Below are 12,057 nucleotides of genomic sequence, written 5' to 3'. Positions count from 1 at the left end.
ATGAATAGTCTACCAGCCTCTTGCCGTACTTAGCTTCCAAATCTATACTTGTTTCTGTTACAAATTAAAGTGATGTTGGCTATCTCTGTATTCATGGTGATAAGATTTCTTTATTTCTTAAGATCAAGTTAGTAGTATGAGTCATCCCTATTTACATGGTTAGTGGTACGAGTCATTCCTATTTACATGGTTAGTGGTACGAGTCATTCCTACTTACATGATTTAGTGGGATTAGTATAATGTTATCTTTATCTCTTGTAGTGTATTTAAAGGGTCGATGGTGTAAGTGTTTGGTGTGTAAGAAAAATAAAACAGTATTTTCAAGTCTCTCCCCTCTTCTAATATTCTTCTTCACGGTTCGATCATCGAGGTCTTCCTTCTGGGTGGCTTCGTTTTTCTTTACATGGTATCAGAGCCAAGTTGCATTGGTGAAGAAGGTATCGTTTTTAATATGGAAGGTGGTGATCGTATTGCGGGACTTGGTATGATGCTCTTGAATCAGTCCAACTATCGGATTTGGAAAACCTGTATGGAATCGTATCTTGTTGGTGAAGATCTATGGGATGTCGTCGTCATCAATGGTGTAGTTGCTCCGGAGGACGCCCCCGCTAATGCGGAAGCGCTCAAGAATTGGAAGCAACGTAATGCAAAGGCAGAGTTTGTTTTAAAGAGGTCTATTTCACATGAGATCTTTGAGCATATAATGGGATGTGCGTCGGCTCGAGAGATTTGGGATACGCTTGATCGTTTGTTCAACAAGAAGAATGAAGCTCGACTACAATTACTCGAGAATGAGTTGGCGGTTGCAAAGCAAGATGGAATGTCATGTTCAGAATTTTTTCTGAAAGTGAAGAACTTGTGTTAGGAAATCTCTCTTCTAAATCCCGAAGAAAAGATCTCGAATGCTCGGTTGAAGCGGTATATCATTCGTGGACTTCGACTGGAGTACACTCCATTTGTCACCTCAATTCAAGGGTGAGCTCAACAACCGTCGCTTGAAGAGTTTGAGAATCTTCTCTCCTCGCAAGAGTTGTTGGCTAGACAAATGGCCGGAACGCGCATCAAGGAAGAATCAAGCAATGCCTTGTTCACAAAGAAAGGTGACTCGATGAAAGATGAAAGTAAACCGGAAAGAGAATCTTCGAAGTTACCGAAGAAAAGTTTCAAGTGTTATCGTTGCAGCAAACTCGGCCATATCAAGAGGAATTGTCGAGTTAAGTTGAAGTCAGGGAATTATGCGGATGTTGCGGAGAAACGAGAAGAACAAAAGGAAGAAGATTGGAGTCATTGTTTTCTCGCAGACTCAATCATCGAAGACTCACAATGGGTGCCTTGCTTGATGACTGAAGGAAGTTTAAACGAGAAAATTTCTACCAACAAAGAGTGGATCGTGGATTCCGGATGCGGTCACCACATTACCGGAGATGAGTCCATCCTCTCGCATTCTTGGACACACGACGGCAGGAGTGGGATCCTGACCGCAGATAATACTGTTCATAAAATTTGAAAGGAAGGCACGATTGTTGTCGATAATGACCATGGGGAATCAATCACTCTCAATAGTGTGTATCATGTACCAGGGATACAAAAGAACCTCTTCTCCGTTGCAAACGCGGTGGATGCTGGGAATTTCGTGCTCTTCGGGCCGCGAGATGTGAAGTTTCTTCGGAACGTCAAGGAAATCAAGGCCGATGTTGTTCATACAGGTACGACGGTGAAATATTTATTTGTCTTGTCGGCGTCAAATTCTTATATCGAGAAGATGAGGAGCAATGATACATCTTCCTTGTGGCATGCGAGACTTGGTCATATAAATATGACAAAAATGAGGGCCATTATCCAAAAGAAGTTGGTGGAAGGGTTGCCTGATTTCATGAAGATTGACAATGCAGGAGTTTGTGAAGGGTGCCAATTCGGAAAGTCACATCGACTTCCTTTTGAGAACTCAACCTCTTGATGCACCACTCCTTTAGAACGGATCCATAGTGACTTGATGGGTCCAACAAAAACTACATCCTACTCTGAAGGTAATTATATGTTGTTGTTTGTAGATGATTATTCTCGGTTCACGTGGGTTTATTTTGTGAAGCATAAGTCAGAGACATTCTCTATTTTTCTTGACTTCAAGAAAATCGTCGAAGGGGAATTAGGCAGAAAAATTAAGACGTTGCGGACAGACAATGGAGGCGAGTTTTGTTCAAATGAGTTTCTCTCCTTCTGCCGAGACAATGGTATTAAAAGGGAGTTGTCATGTCCGGATACACCACAGCAAAACGGAGTTGCGGAGAGGAAAATCAGATATCTTGTGGAGACTTGTAAGAGTTGGTTGCACGCGAAGAAATTGCCCAAGGAGCTGTGGGCGGAGGGAATGAATTGTGCAGCCCATGCGATCAATCGGACGCCCCTTAGTTCGACAAATAACAAGGCACCATATGAATTGTTGTATGGTGTTAAACCAAACGTGAAGCATTTTCGAGTATTTGGATCTCTTTGCTATGTTCATTTGCAGGATTCTCAAAGGAGTAAGTTGGATGCAAAACCAGTTAAATGCGTTTTCGTCGGCTACGATGAACGAAGAAAGGGTTGGAGATGTTTGGATCCTACAACAAATAAATGTGTTGTGTCTCGCAACGTCATCTTCGACGAGATTTCCTCCTATCACTTTGAAGAGCCACCTAGAGAAGAGACTGACATGGTTACCTTGCCGTTGTCTCGCTTTCCAGAAAATTCTTCTCTAGAAACTCAAGAAGAAAGGGGGAGTGTGGACCAAGGCGAGAATGTTCAAAACAATCAACGGCCAAGAAGAAATGTTGATCGACCTCCTCGTTATAGAGATGAAAATTTCGTCACTACTTTTTCATGCTTTCTTGCTAATCAAATTGATGACGAAGAACCCTCTTCATATGAAGAAGCCAAAGGAGTAAAGGAGTGGAAGGTTGCCATGAAGGAAGAAATGGATGCATTGCTGAAAAATGAAACATGGGACTTAGTTCCGAAGCCTCCCGGAGTGCAGCCGGTTTCATGTAAATGGGTTTTTCGCATTAAAAGGAAGGCTGACGGGAGCATAGATCGGTTCAAAGCAAGGCTGGTCGCTCGGGGATTCTCACAAAAATATGGAGAAGATTACGAGGAAACCTTCACTCCAATAGCGAAAATGACTTCGGTACGCACCATTCTTGCCTTAGCAGCTAATTTCGGGTGGAAACTATGGCAACTAGATGTCAAAAATGCATTCTTATATGGAGAGCTTGATAGACATATATATATGGAGCAGCCAATCGGATTTGAATCCGAAAGTCATCCGGATTTTGCATGCAAGCTGAAGAAGGCACTTTATGGATTAAAGCAAGCCTCGTGAGCCTGGTTCGGAAAAATTGCAGAATTTTTACAATTTTGTGGTTATGTGGTATCTGACTCGGATTCAAGTTTGTTCGTCAAGAAAAGCCAAGGATTTTTTGTGGTTGTTCTACTATACGTCGACGATATTATATTAACGGGCAGCAATCATTCAGAAGTTGCTCGACTTCAAGAAGAACTATCCTTGCGTTTTGACATGAAGAAGCTAGGCGAGGTGAGTAACTTTCTCGGAATACAAATTGAAAATTTGGATGATGGGGTTTTTGTGTCTCAATCCAGCTACGCCAAGAAGCTCGTTGAGAAGTTCGGAATGATAAACGGGAAGAAGCGGTCAACGCCACTCGATGTAGGTACGAAACTTCGTCGTGACGAAGGAACACAACTATCGGATCTCCATCTCTATCGTGTCCTTGTGGGAAGCCTGATTTATTTGACAATAACAAGACCGGATATTGCCTTCTCTGTTGGCGTTGTTAGCCGATATATACAAGCACCGAGGAAGCCACACCTCGAGGAGGCAAAGAATATATTGAAGTATGTTAATTCCACTCTTGACATGGGCTTATTTTACAAGAAGGGTGCAAAATTCTCTTTGGAAGGATTTGTGGATGCTGATTTTGGTGGAGATTTAGATGATCGAAGATCAACATCCGGATTCGTTTTTTTATGCGGAAAAATAAGTATTTCATGGTGCAGCAAAAAGTAAAGTTCGGTGTCACTGTCCACCACCGAAGCCGAGTATAAAGCTTCGGCCCATGCCGCTCAAGAATGTGTTTGGCTTCGTAGACTTTTTGAAGATCTCTAAGAACCCATTGATGGATCGGTTCCTATTCATGGAGATAACTTAAGTGCAATCAAGCTTACATCAAATCCCGTCTTCCACGCAAGGACGAAACATATTGAACTTGAGCATCACTTCATCCGTGAAAAAGTGTTTAGCGGGATTATCGACATGGTTGCTGTTCGAAGTGAAGATAACATCGCTGACATTTTTACAAAGACCCTTTCGAAGGGTCCATTCGAAGACCTACGTTCTAAACTTGGGTTGATTCGGAAGACATCACTTTAAGGGGGAGTGTTACAAATTAAAGTGATGTTGGCCACGTCTTCTCTGCATTCGTGGTGATAAGATTTCTTTATTTCTTAAGAGCAAGTTAGTAGTATGAGTCATCCCTATTTATATGATTAGTAATACGAGTCATTTCTATTTACATGGTTAGTGGTACGAGTCATTCCTACTTACATGGTTTAGTGGGATTAGTATAATGTTATATTTATCTCTTGTAGTGTATTTAAAGGGTCGATGGTGTAAGTGTTTGGTGTGCAAGAAAAATAAAACAGTATTTTCAAGTCTCTCCCCTCTTCTAATATTCTTCTTCATGGTTCGATCATCGAGGTCTTCCTTCTGGGTGGCTTCGTTTTTCTTTACAGTTACTCCCAATTCTGTATCTCATACGACTATAACAACAATCCATAAATAATTTCAGGCTATTATATCAAAACACAGGAATTTTGAATGCATCTTAGTAAAAAATATAAAGAAAACTACATTTAATATATATTAAAAATGATTAAAAAAAATAATTAGATATTATTGACGAATATAAACTTACATGGAGTTCAGTGATAGCCGAACGATTTGCGACTTATCGATAACTCTACCGACGAACTTCTCTCAAGATTAGTGTAAAAAATAATGTGCAATCGAAAACTTTTACTCGCAGATGCAGTAGCTGATGCAGGACAAGCACCTTGGGCAAATGCAGACTTTGCTACATTTCGAACATGAGCAAACACATCCACAAGAATACCCTGGGCATGACAAACTTGGGGGCACACATTTTAATCTGGAGCAACTGCAGGCACTGCAGGGGCATCGACAGTGAGTGGAGCGATGAGTCCAGGTTGGTCTACAGTCGTGCCAATGTCTACTGAACCAGCTGAAGGGAGCTCCAGAGCAGCAAGTTGGCATGTTGAAGCAAACCACCATCGTGCTGCACTCGGGAAACAACAATTTGAAAGTTAGCTGACCGGCTGATAAAGATGGTAAGGTTTCACCATCACTGTTAGATCTTGTAGCTAAAGATGATTTGTCTAACTATTTTGTTCTTGATATTGGAGGAAACTGTTACTCTGCGTGGTTGGATGACTCTCCGCTAATTCAAGTTATCAGTGACAATTTTGAAGACCAAACGGTAAGGTTTCGATATCCTGTCTAAATGTTGCGTTGCATACTATTTACATATTGGTAAGCAAATGTCTTTTCGACATATTGTTTGCATTTAGTATTTACTACTAGTTGCATAAAGAATGGATAACATTTCCTCTTTGTGGAGGATCCTAAATCACCATGATTAATGTTGCATCGACTAAATTTGAGAGGCCATAATCATACTCCAGTAAAATAATGGGAACTTCAAAAAAAAAAATGATACATAACACATGATTATGCAACTTTAATTTCAGGATTTGACAAATCTGATAATGCCAATTATAAAGCTAGTTAAATATCTCAAAGACAAACCAGTATGCCAATATAAGGTTTTAATAAAGCCAATTGATTCATGAATTCTAAAGCTTAAACTATGACAAGATATTGCTAACCTTTCAATAGGACATTTTATCGAAGATAGATGGTCTAAATTATTGTAGATTGATAGAATCAATATTTTAAATAATAACACAGCTGAAAATTCTATAGTTGGAGGACTAAAAACAGATATAAATGAGAAACAAAATAGAATAAATCTGAAAATTCACAACACCAACCTTGGAGAATTAGACTTTTAAAGATTTCGAGTGGATAGGAGAAAGAAGAACTAGAAATTACCAGAGCCGCCTCCAAAAGCGAGATTTCTTTTTTCTCTTCTTATATCTGATTGAAAGAAATGGGGTAAGTAGAAAAGTAGAACCTCTAAAATAAAAGCAAGTTTGAAGTAGCATACATTGGGATTAAGGGCTCTGGGATCATCCCCACATATTCTTCAACCCTAAAATTAACAAAGAAATGACAATAAAAATGTGATGGGTTTTGTTAAAGACATTTTATCGACTTTAGTTGTTTAAATTTATAAAATAAAAAGAGTTTATATAACATACTCTTTGCAACACACAGATGCAGGTTGGATTCCTTCAATGGATTGTATCTCCTCCTGAAAAAACAAAGTTTCATTATCTCTTTCGTTAACAAGAAACTTGCTTAGGAAAGTCTGATTGAAGAAAACGAATACAACAAGAATATCCTAAATGTACCAAAACTAAATCTCTATAATGCAATGGTTTTCCTAAGGTGACAGAGTAAGTTACCATGCTTCTTCATTTTTGGGAAAAGAGAGAAGAAAGACAGATCTACTAGATGAGCTTCAAGAACTATTAGAGTGCCCCCAGGGCGTAGCGCAGACGGTGGGTGCATGACATCTCTGGCGTAATGACCAGGCTCGATTCTCAGGAACCTGGGGTTTACCCCACCATGCGCCTATGGCCTGTGTACTTGCATGTACCTCCCTCCATATCCGTGGGACCGGTACTAGGGGAGCCGCAAAGGTAGCGAATCTATCTTTTTTTCAAGAACTATTAGATCAAAATTGTAAAATAACAGCTTTGATCAAGAAATTTATACCATTTAAAACCTAACAAAAAGAACAAAACTAGTCTCACATCCAATATTATGGGGAGACTATCTTTCAGCATTGGAGAAGGAAAATAAGAACCAACTAAATAAAAAAAATTAAGGAGTATAAAAGTAAAAGAGTCATCCTGCACAAGCACCAAAGCTTCATTACAAGTGCTTCTTGGTATGAAGTTGGTGCTAATCAAGGCACCCAAGCTCACTTGTGTTAATTTCTTCAAAGCCATAAAGCACCTCTATGACCCCATTGAAGTACAAACAATACTTGACAGATATCTACTACATGTGGACTTATTAAAATTTTGGAATATTCAAAACTAATTCCAACAGAAATAGCCTCTCTATCTGCCTTTTTAAAATAGCAAGGGCACTTTAAAATGCCTAATGGTCACCAGGACAAGAAAAAAAGAATTAATTTGTGTATGTTTTCTGGAAAATTGTGACATGACAAGAGTAAAATTGGGTCCTATATACCATGATAACACTTCCATAATATATAAGACTGAGAACTAAGTCATTTGAGAAGAAGAACTGCAGTGCAGTAACATTCCCAGAGGACAAACAGCAAAACAAGACCTGTTTGTGAAGTACCATCATCACTTTAATCTAGTAACTTCTTTGTTCTTCAGGTCTCTTGTCTACTCAAAGATCCTTTTGCCTTTTTCCCTTTTTATTGATTTAGTTTGTTCCCTTCCCCCCCTCAAATTACATGCATCTACAGAATTGATAAAAATGCCTAAAGATTGAATCTTGAAAGGAAAAAAAAATCTTCTCCACGCAGATAGCAAAACAAACCCTATTTTTACCTTCCAAAGATCAAACCATTTCACATTCTCATGAACAAGCAAACATCTTCAGATTTAAGCAAACTCTTCCATACAATCTCGATCCATTCAATCTTATCCTACATCTTAGTATCGGCATTGAGCCGGGTAAGATCGTAGGAAGGGAAGGGGAAAAAGGAATCTACCTCGAGGAAGGCAATCTCTCGGGTCAAGAGGAGGAGCTGCGCCTGGAGACAGTGGCGGCCGCAGAGGTCGGGCATCCGCGGCGGCGATCGGGGATGGGGAACGGCCTCCACGTCCATCGCTGTCGCTGGTGCTTCTTCAGCTCGGGGTCTTGGGGAGTAGAGAGAGAGAGAGAGCTGCGGCCTGTGGAAAAGGAAGGCGGTAAGTTCACCTACTTGCCTTCAGCTGCCAAAGTGGTTTCCAAAAATGGACCTGCAACTCGGTACACTGAAGTAAAGAGGAGATAGAAGAAAGTGGTGAATTACTCATTTTAAATTAAATTAAATTAAATTAAATATAATAATAATAATAAAGAAAAAGAAATTAAAATTTGTGGTTGATTTTGGCTCGATCGATTCTGACTCAACCGTGATTATGATAAATCCGAATTCTAGTATGGACTTTGTTATTGAGTTATTTCGTTCTTAGTTTTCAACCTTAGATTTTGGATCCGGTTGAGATCGGACGGCAGGTCGACTCCATGAGGACTAGGTCGTCTTTTATCGGGCCAATCGCTTGCTAGGTCGGTAACCATCAGGTTGATCATTTGTCGGCTCGGTCTCCTATCGTTGCAAAGTGAAAGGGAGAATGGGAGATTGAGGTCCGATCGATATTGGAGTCAGTATGAAGGTGAACACAATAGTTGAGTTGTAACTTCTCAGTTAAGTGCATGGGTAGGAGGATTATGACCACAAGAGTATGGTTAGAAAGCGGCCGAGAGGGAAAGGAAAAAAAAAATGACAACAACTCTAATATAGTGAGTAAAAAAAATAAGAGTTTTCATTATTTTTCCGGTGAAGACGCAAATTGAATATCACATACCAATTAAAAAAAAAAATGAATAGGTTCACCCACTCTCACACTTATCAAACAAGGGGTCAAGGGCCTTTCACTTATGCTCAACTTAAGTCGCACCATACTTATGCGACCCAACCCTAGGATCTGAGGGACCACCCCGGTCTTCCACTTGATCTTGGTCAGTTATTCATCCTTAAAAAAAGTTATGAAAAATAAAAAATATTATTATTATTTTGTGATTGATATCGATGTGATGGGTCATGATTGTTGAAGCTTCGAAAAATAAAGAGAAACAGATGGGCATGGAACATTTGTGTGGCCGCAGCCGCACAAATGGAGCATTGGCCTGGGCAATTTGTAAGTACCACGCTTGAATCATACCCATTCTTGTTAACTGCAGGGATTTAAAAAATCTCCTAACTTAAACACATACTTAAAGTCTAAATCTGTCCATATTTTAGATTTTTCCTATGGGCCATAAACTCATGGGAAAAATTATTATTCCTATATTTGATTCTTCCTATGTGGCCCTTGATGTTTAAGAACATGAGCACGTTTATGCTTCATCATCAATCTTAAACCCGAAACTCACATTCCACGCTTAGTATCCCTTCCCAAACCCCAAACTCTCTACATTTAATTCATCCTTTAATTACATCCTAGGTGGCAAAAGATTTCACTAATACACCTCTTCATATCCGTCCCAAGGCAATTATAAGGGAAGTAATTGGGAGAGATTTTATCCCCAATAGACCTCATTTAATTACACTCTAGACTTTTGATGAGTTAGCTATATTTATTATGCATAATTTTCAACTCATAACTTCAACTCATAACTTATTTTTAAAAATACTTTTTTTTTCTTTGGTTCATGGTCTCCTTCCATCTTATTTGGCCTATGATTATTTCTAATTTAGATATTTAATTCTTTGATTAATTTTGAAGGTAATTGATTTGATCTCATCAAAATTTTCTATCGGTCATTAGGATGAATCTAGAAACGCAAACAGTTTCTCACCCAATAGTCAACATCCTAGATTTTTCATCCCATTAAAAGAAAAGCTTTATAGTGCATCGTAATTGAGAATTGAATCATGAATGCTTGAGAATTGATGGAGCGCCTCTACCGCTGTATCGTAGCTTGAGGGGCGATCGATGACTATTTGAACAAGTGAAGAAAATGATCATGAAATCGATTGAGCTAGTTGAGCTTCCACACTTGGCTATGATTTTGTAGCCAACTTAAGTAAGGGTTGAAAAATATTTCAAAATTTCAGTATACCATATATACCATATCGAAATATACCGATTTAAAGTATATTAAAAATTTTGGAACGATATAACAGTGTATTATAATTTTTAGTATCGATATCGATATAAAATTGATATTAAAATTTTTAGTATACCGTATAGATATCTAAATTTAATTATATATGATATGACATTTGTCTCATGTCGAATTTTGTTATACTGATTTTTTTAGCATACTAAAAAATTAGTAGTATACTAAAAATTTAATATAATATCAATATGGATTTTTGTTATATCAAATTTTTTAGATAAAATATACATTATAGAATTTAAATTTTGATCTACCTCATGGAACTACCCCTAAACTCAAGGCTAAGTTTGTGGTCACCTAGCTCCCATTTCATAACCAAGCCACAATTTCAATTTCACGGCTGCTCAACCATGATTTCCAAAGAAAATAAAAAGATTCATTTTATGAGGAATAACATTTACCAAATCATTTGCATAGTATAAGAAATGGTTACTGCACATGGACAATGAAACCTTATGTGGGCCTATTGATGATCATCATAGCTAAGTTATGATCTTTGTAAACACTAATATAATTAATAAAGTAAAAAAATATAAAATCTAATAATTATAAAACGTCACAAAATAATTATTTTACAATTATAATTTGAAATCTTTATATAATAATTTTATGATAAGACTATCATAGGTCTCCCAAGCGTTAATTAAAAAATTTAATTAAAAATAATAATAATAAAGTAAGGTCTCATGAGCCTTAATAAAGGAATTTATTTACTAAATTTTCTATGAATTTTCTAAGATTTTAAATGAACTTGTACGACATATTTTAAAGGGATAGAACTAATAAGCATGAGGGAGGTAAAGGTTAATGTCCAATTAAGTTAAGAGTTGATTAACCTTAATTACCCTAAGTCAATACTAAACAACCTAGGTATAAAACCTAGTGTTCACTGATTCTCCTCATAGCCTCCTGAAATCGCCGCCGCGTCACTATCCTCCCCACCTCCGCTACTCCGACGAAGCTTCCACCCTGCGTATTGAGCTCCGGTCACGTGCCACAGATCACAACCAACTTCCGCGGAGGGTGACACGATCGGACGGGGATAGCAGTCAGTGCTGTAGCATTTCGTAAGGGTTCCGGAGGAGGCATGAGGAAGGGAACGACAAGGGAAAGGCAAGTTCATATCCCCGTGATAATGTGAGATCCATGAGGTAAGGGAGAGGAATCTAGGAGATGTTGAAATGATTACCTACGAGGTTCAATTGATTGAATGGTTTGCGAATTACTGTTTCTGTGACGATCTTGCTTCGCCTTGTGTTTTTTATCTGGTTTTCTGCATAGGATTTGGGGGTCGATGATTGGATTCGGTGTTTGGAAGGAGGTGATGTACTTGTCTTCTTTTCAATGTAGGGTATGTGTCGCAATTCATTTTCCCTTGAGGTTTCTGCCTCTTCTTGGGGTTCTTTCGGGTTCCGATTTGTTTTTGCTCATGGGAATACTGATGAACTTGGTGGATGGTGGATGTTTTGTAATTCTCTGTCCGTTTAGGTTCCTCGCAGTGTTCTTTTGGATCGCAATTACAGCATCGTAGGATTTGGAGTAAGGTTACGTGACCGGTTCATTAAGATGTGGATTCTGATTTACAAGTCGGGTTCTTCTCCTTGATAGCTTGAGATGATTTGCTTGCTTCTATTATTTCCGAATGTTTCAACTAGATGTTGGTGGTCTAAACCTTGGTGAATCACATTTTTGTTCCTTCTGTTGCTTTTGAAATGCTGGTTAGATTGGAATATGTGGACCCAATTTGATGTTGTTTTGAAGATGTTATTGGTTCCTTGTTGTTAACCTTGGAGTTGCAGGATTGATTTGGAAAGTGTGGGTTTATCTTGGCGTTGTTTTGCTTCCTCGATTAGCTGTGGATCTTTCATGAGTGCAACTTTGATGTTGTTTCTGTTTCATCAGTTTGCTGTGGATTGTGAGGATAG

General features: G+C 38.5%; 1 protein-coding gene and 1 long non-coding RNA gene across 2 annotated transcripts; one reads left to right on the top strand and one right to left on the bottom strand.

Moving 5' to 3' along the window:
* Positions 1–5,032: 5,032 nt before the first annotated feature.
* LOC121977806 (guanine nucleotide-binding protein subunit gamma 3-like) lies at positions 5,033–8,216 on the bottom strand. Its single transcript, XM_042530229.1, has 5 exons — positions 7,956–8,216; positions 6,457–6,509; positions 6,303–6,347; positions 6,188–6,232; positions 5,033–5,351 (listed from the first exon to the last, which is right to left on the bottom strand). The coding sequence occupies exons 1-5, from the start codon at positions 8,070–8,072 to the stop codon at positions 5,072–5,074; spliced, it is 540 nt and encodes a 179-aa protein (XP_042386163.1). The 5' UTR covers positions 8,073–8,216; the 3' UTR covers positions 5,033–5,071.
* A 2,812-nt stretch (positions 8,217–11,028) lies between these two features.
* Positions 11,029–11,917, top strand: LOC121975928. Its single transcript, XR_006110488.1, has 2 exons — positions 11,029–11,483; positions 11,621–11,917. It is a non-coding gene; the product is annotated as an uncharacterized LOC121975928 (long non-coding RNA).
* The last annotated feature ends 140 nt before the right edge of the window (positions 11,918–12,057 follow it).

Source organism: Zingiber officinale, chromosome 4B (genome assembly GCF_018446385.1).
Source record: "Zingiber officinale cultivar Zhangliang chromosome 4B, Zo_v1.1, whole genome shotgun sequence".
Lineage (NCBI taxonomy): Eukaryota > Viridiplantae > Streptophyta > Magnoliopsida > Zingiberales > Zingiberaceae > Zingiber > Zingiber officinale.
Note: the sequence above shows the minus strand (reverse complement) of the source record. Positions and strands in the feature narration are given on the sequence as shown.

Coding starts and splice junctions, on each gene's coding strand:
- LOC121977806 (XM_042530229.1), bottom strand. CDS start 8,072: ATGGACGTGGAGGCCGTTCCCCATCCCCGATCGCCGCCGCGGATGCCC. Junction 6,510..7,955: donor GAGAGATTGCCTTCCTCGAG/GTAGATTCCTTT, acceptor TTGTTTTTTCAG/GAGGAGATACAATCCATTGA. Junction 6,233..6,302: donor CCAGAGCCCTTAATCCCAAT/GTATGCTACTTC, acceptor TCTTTCAATCAG/ATATAAGAAGAGAAAAAAGA.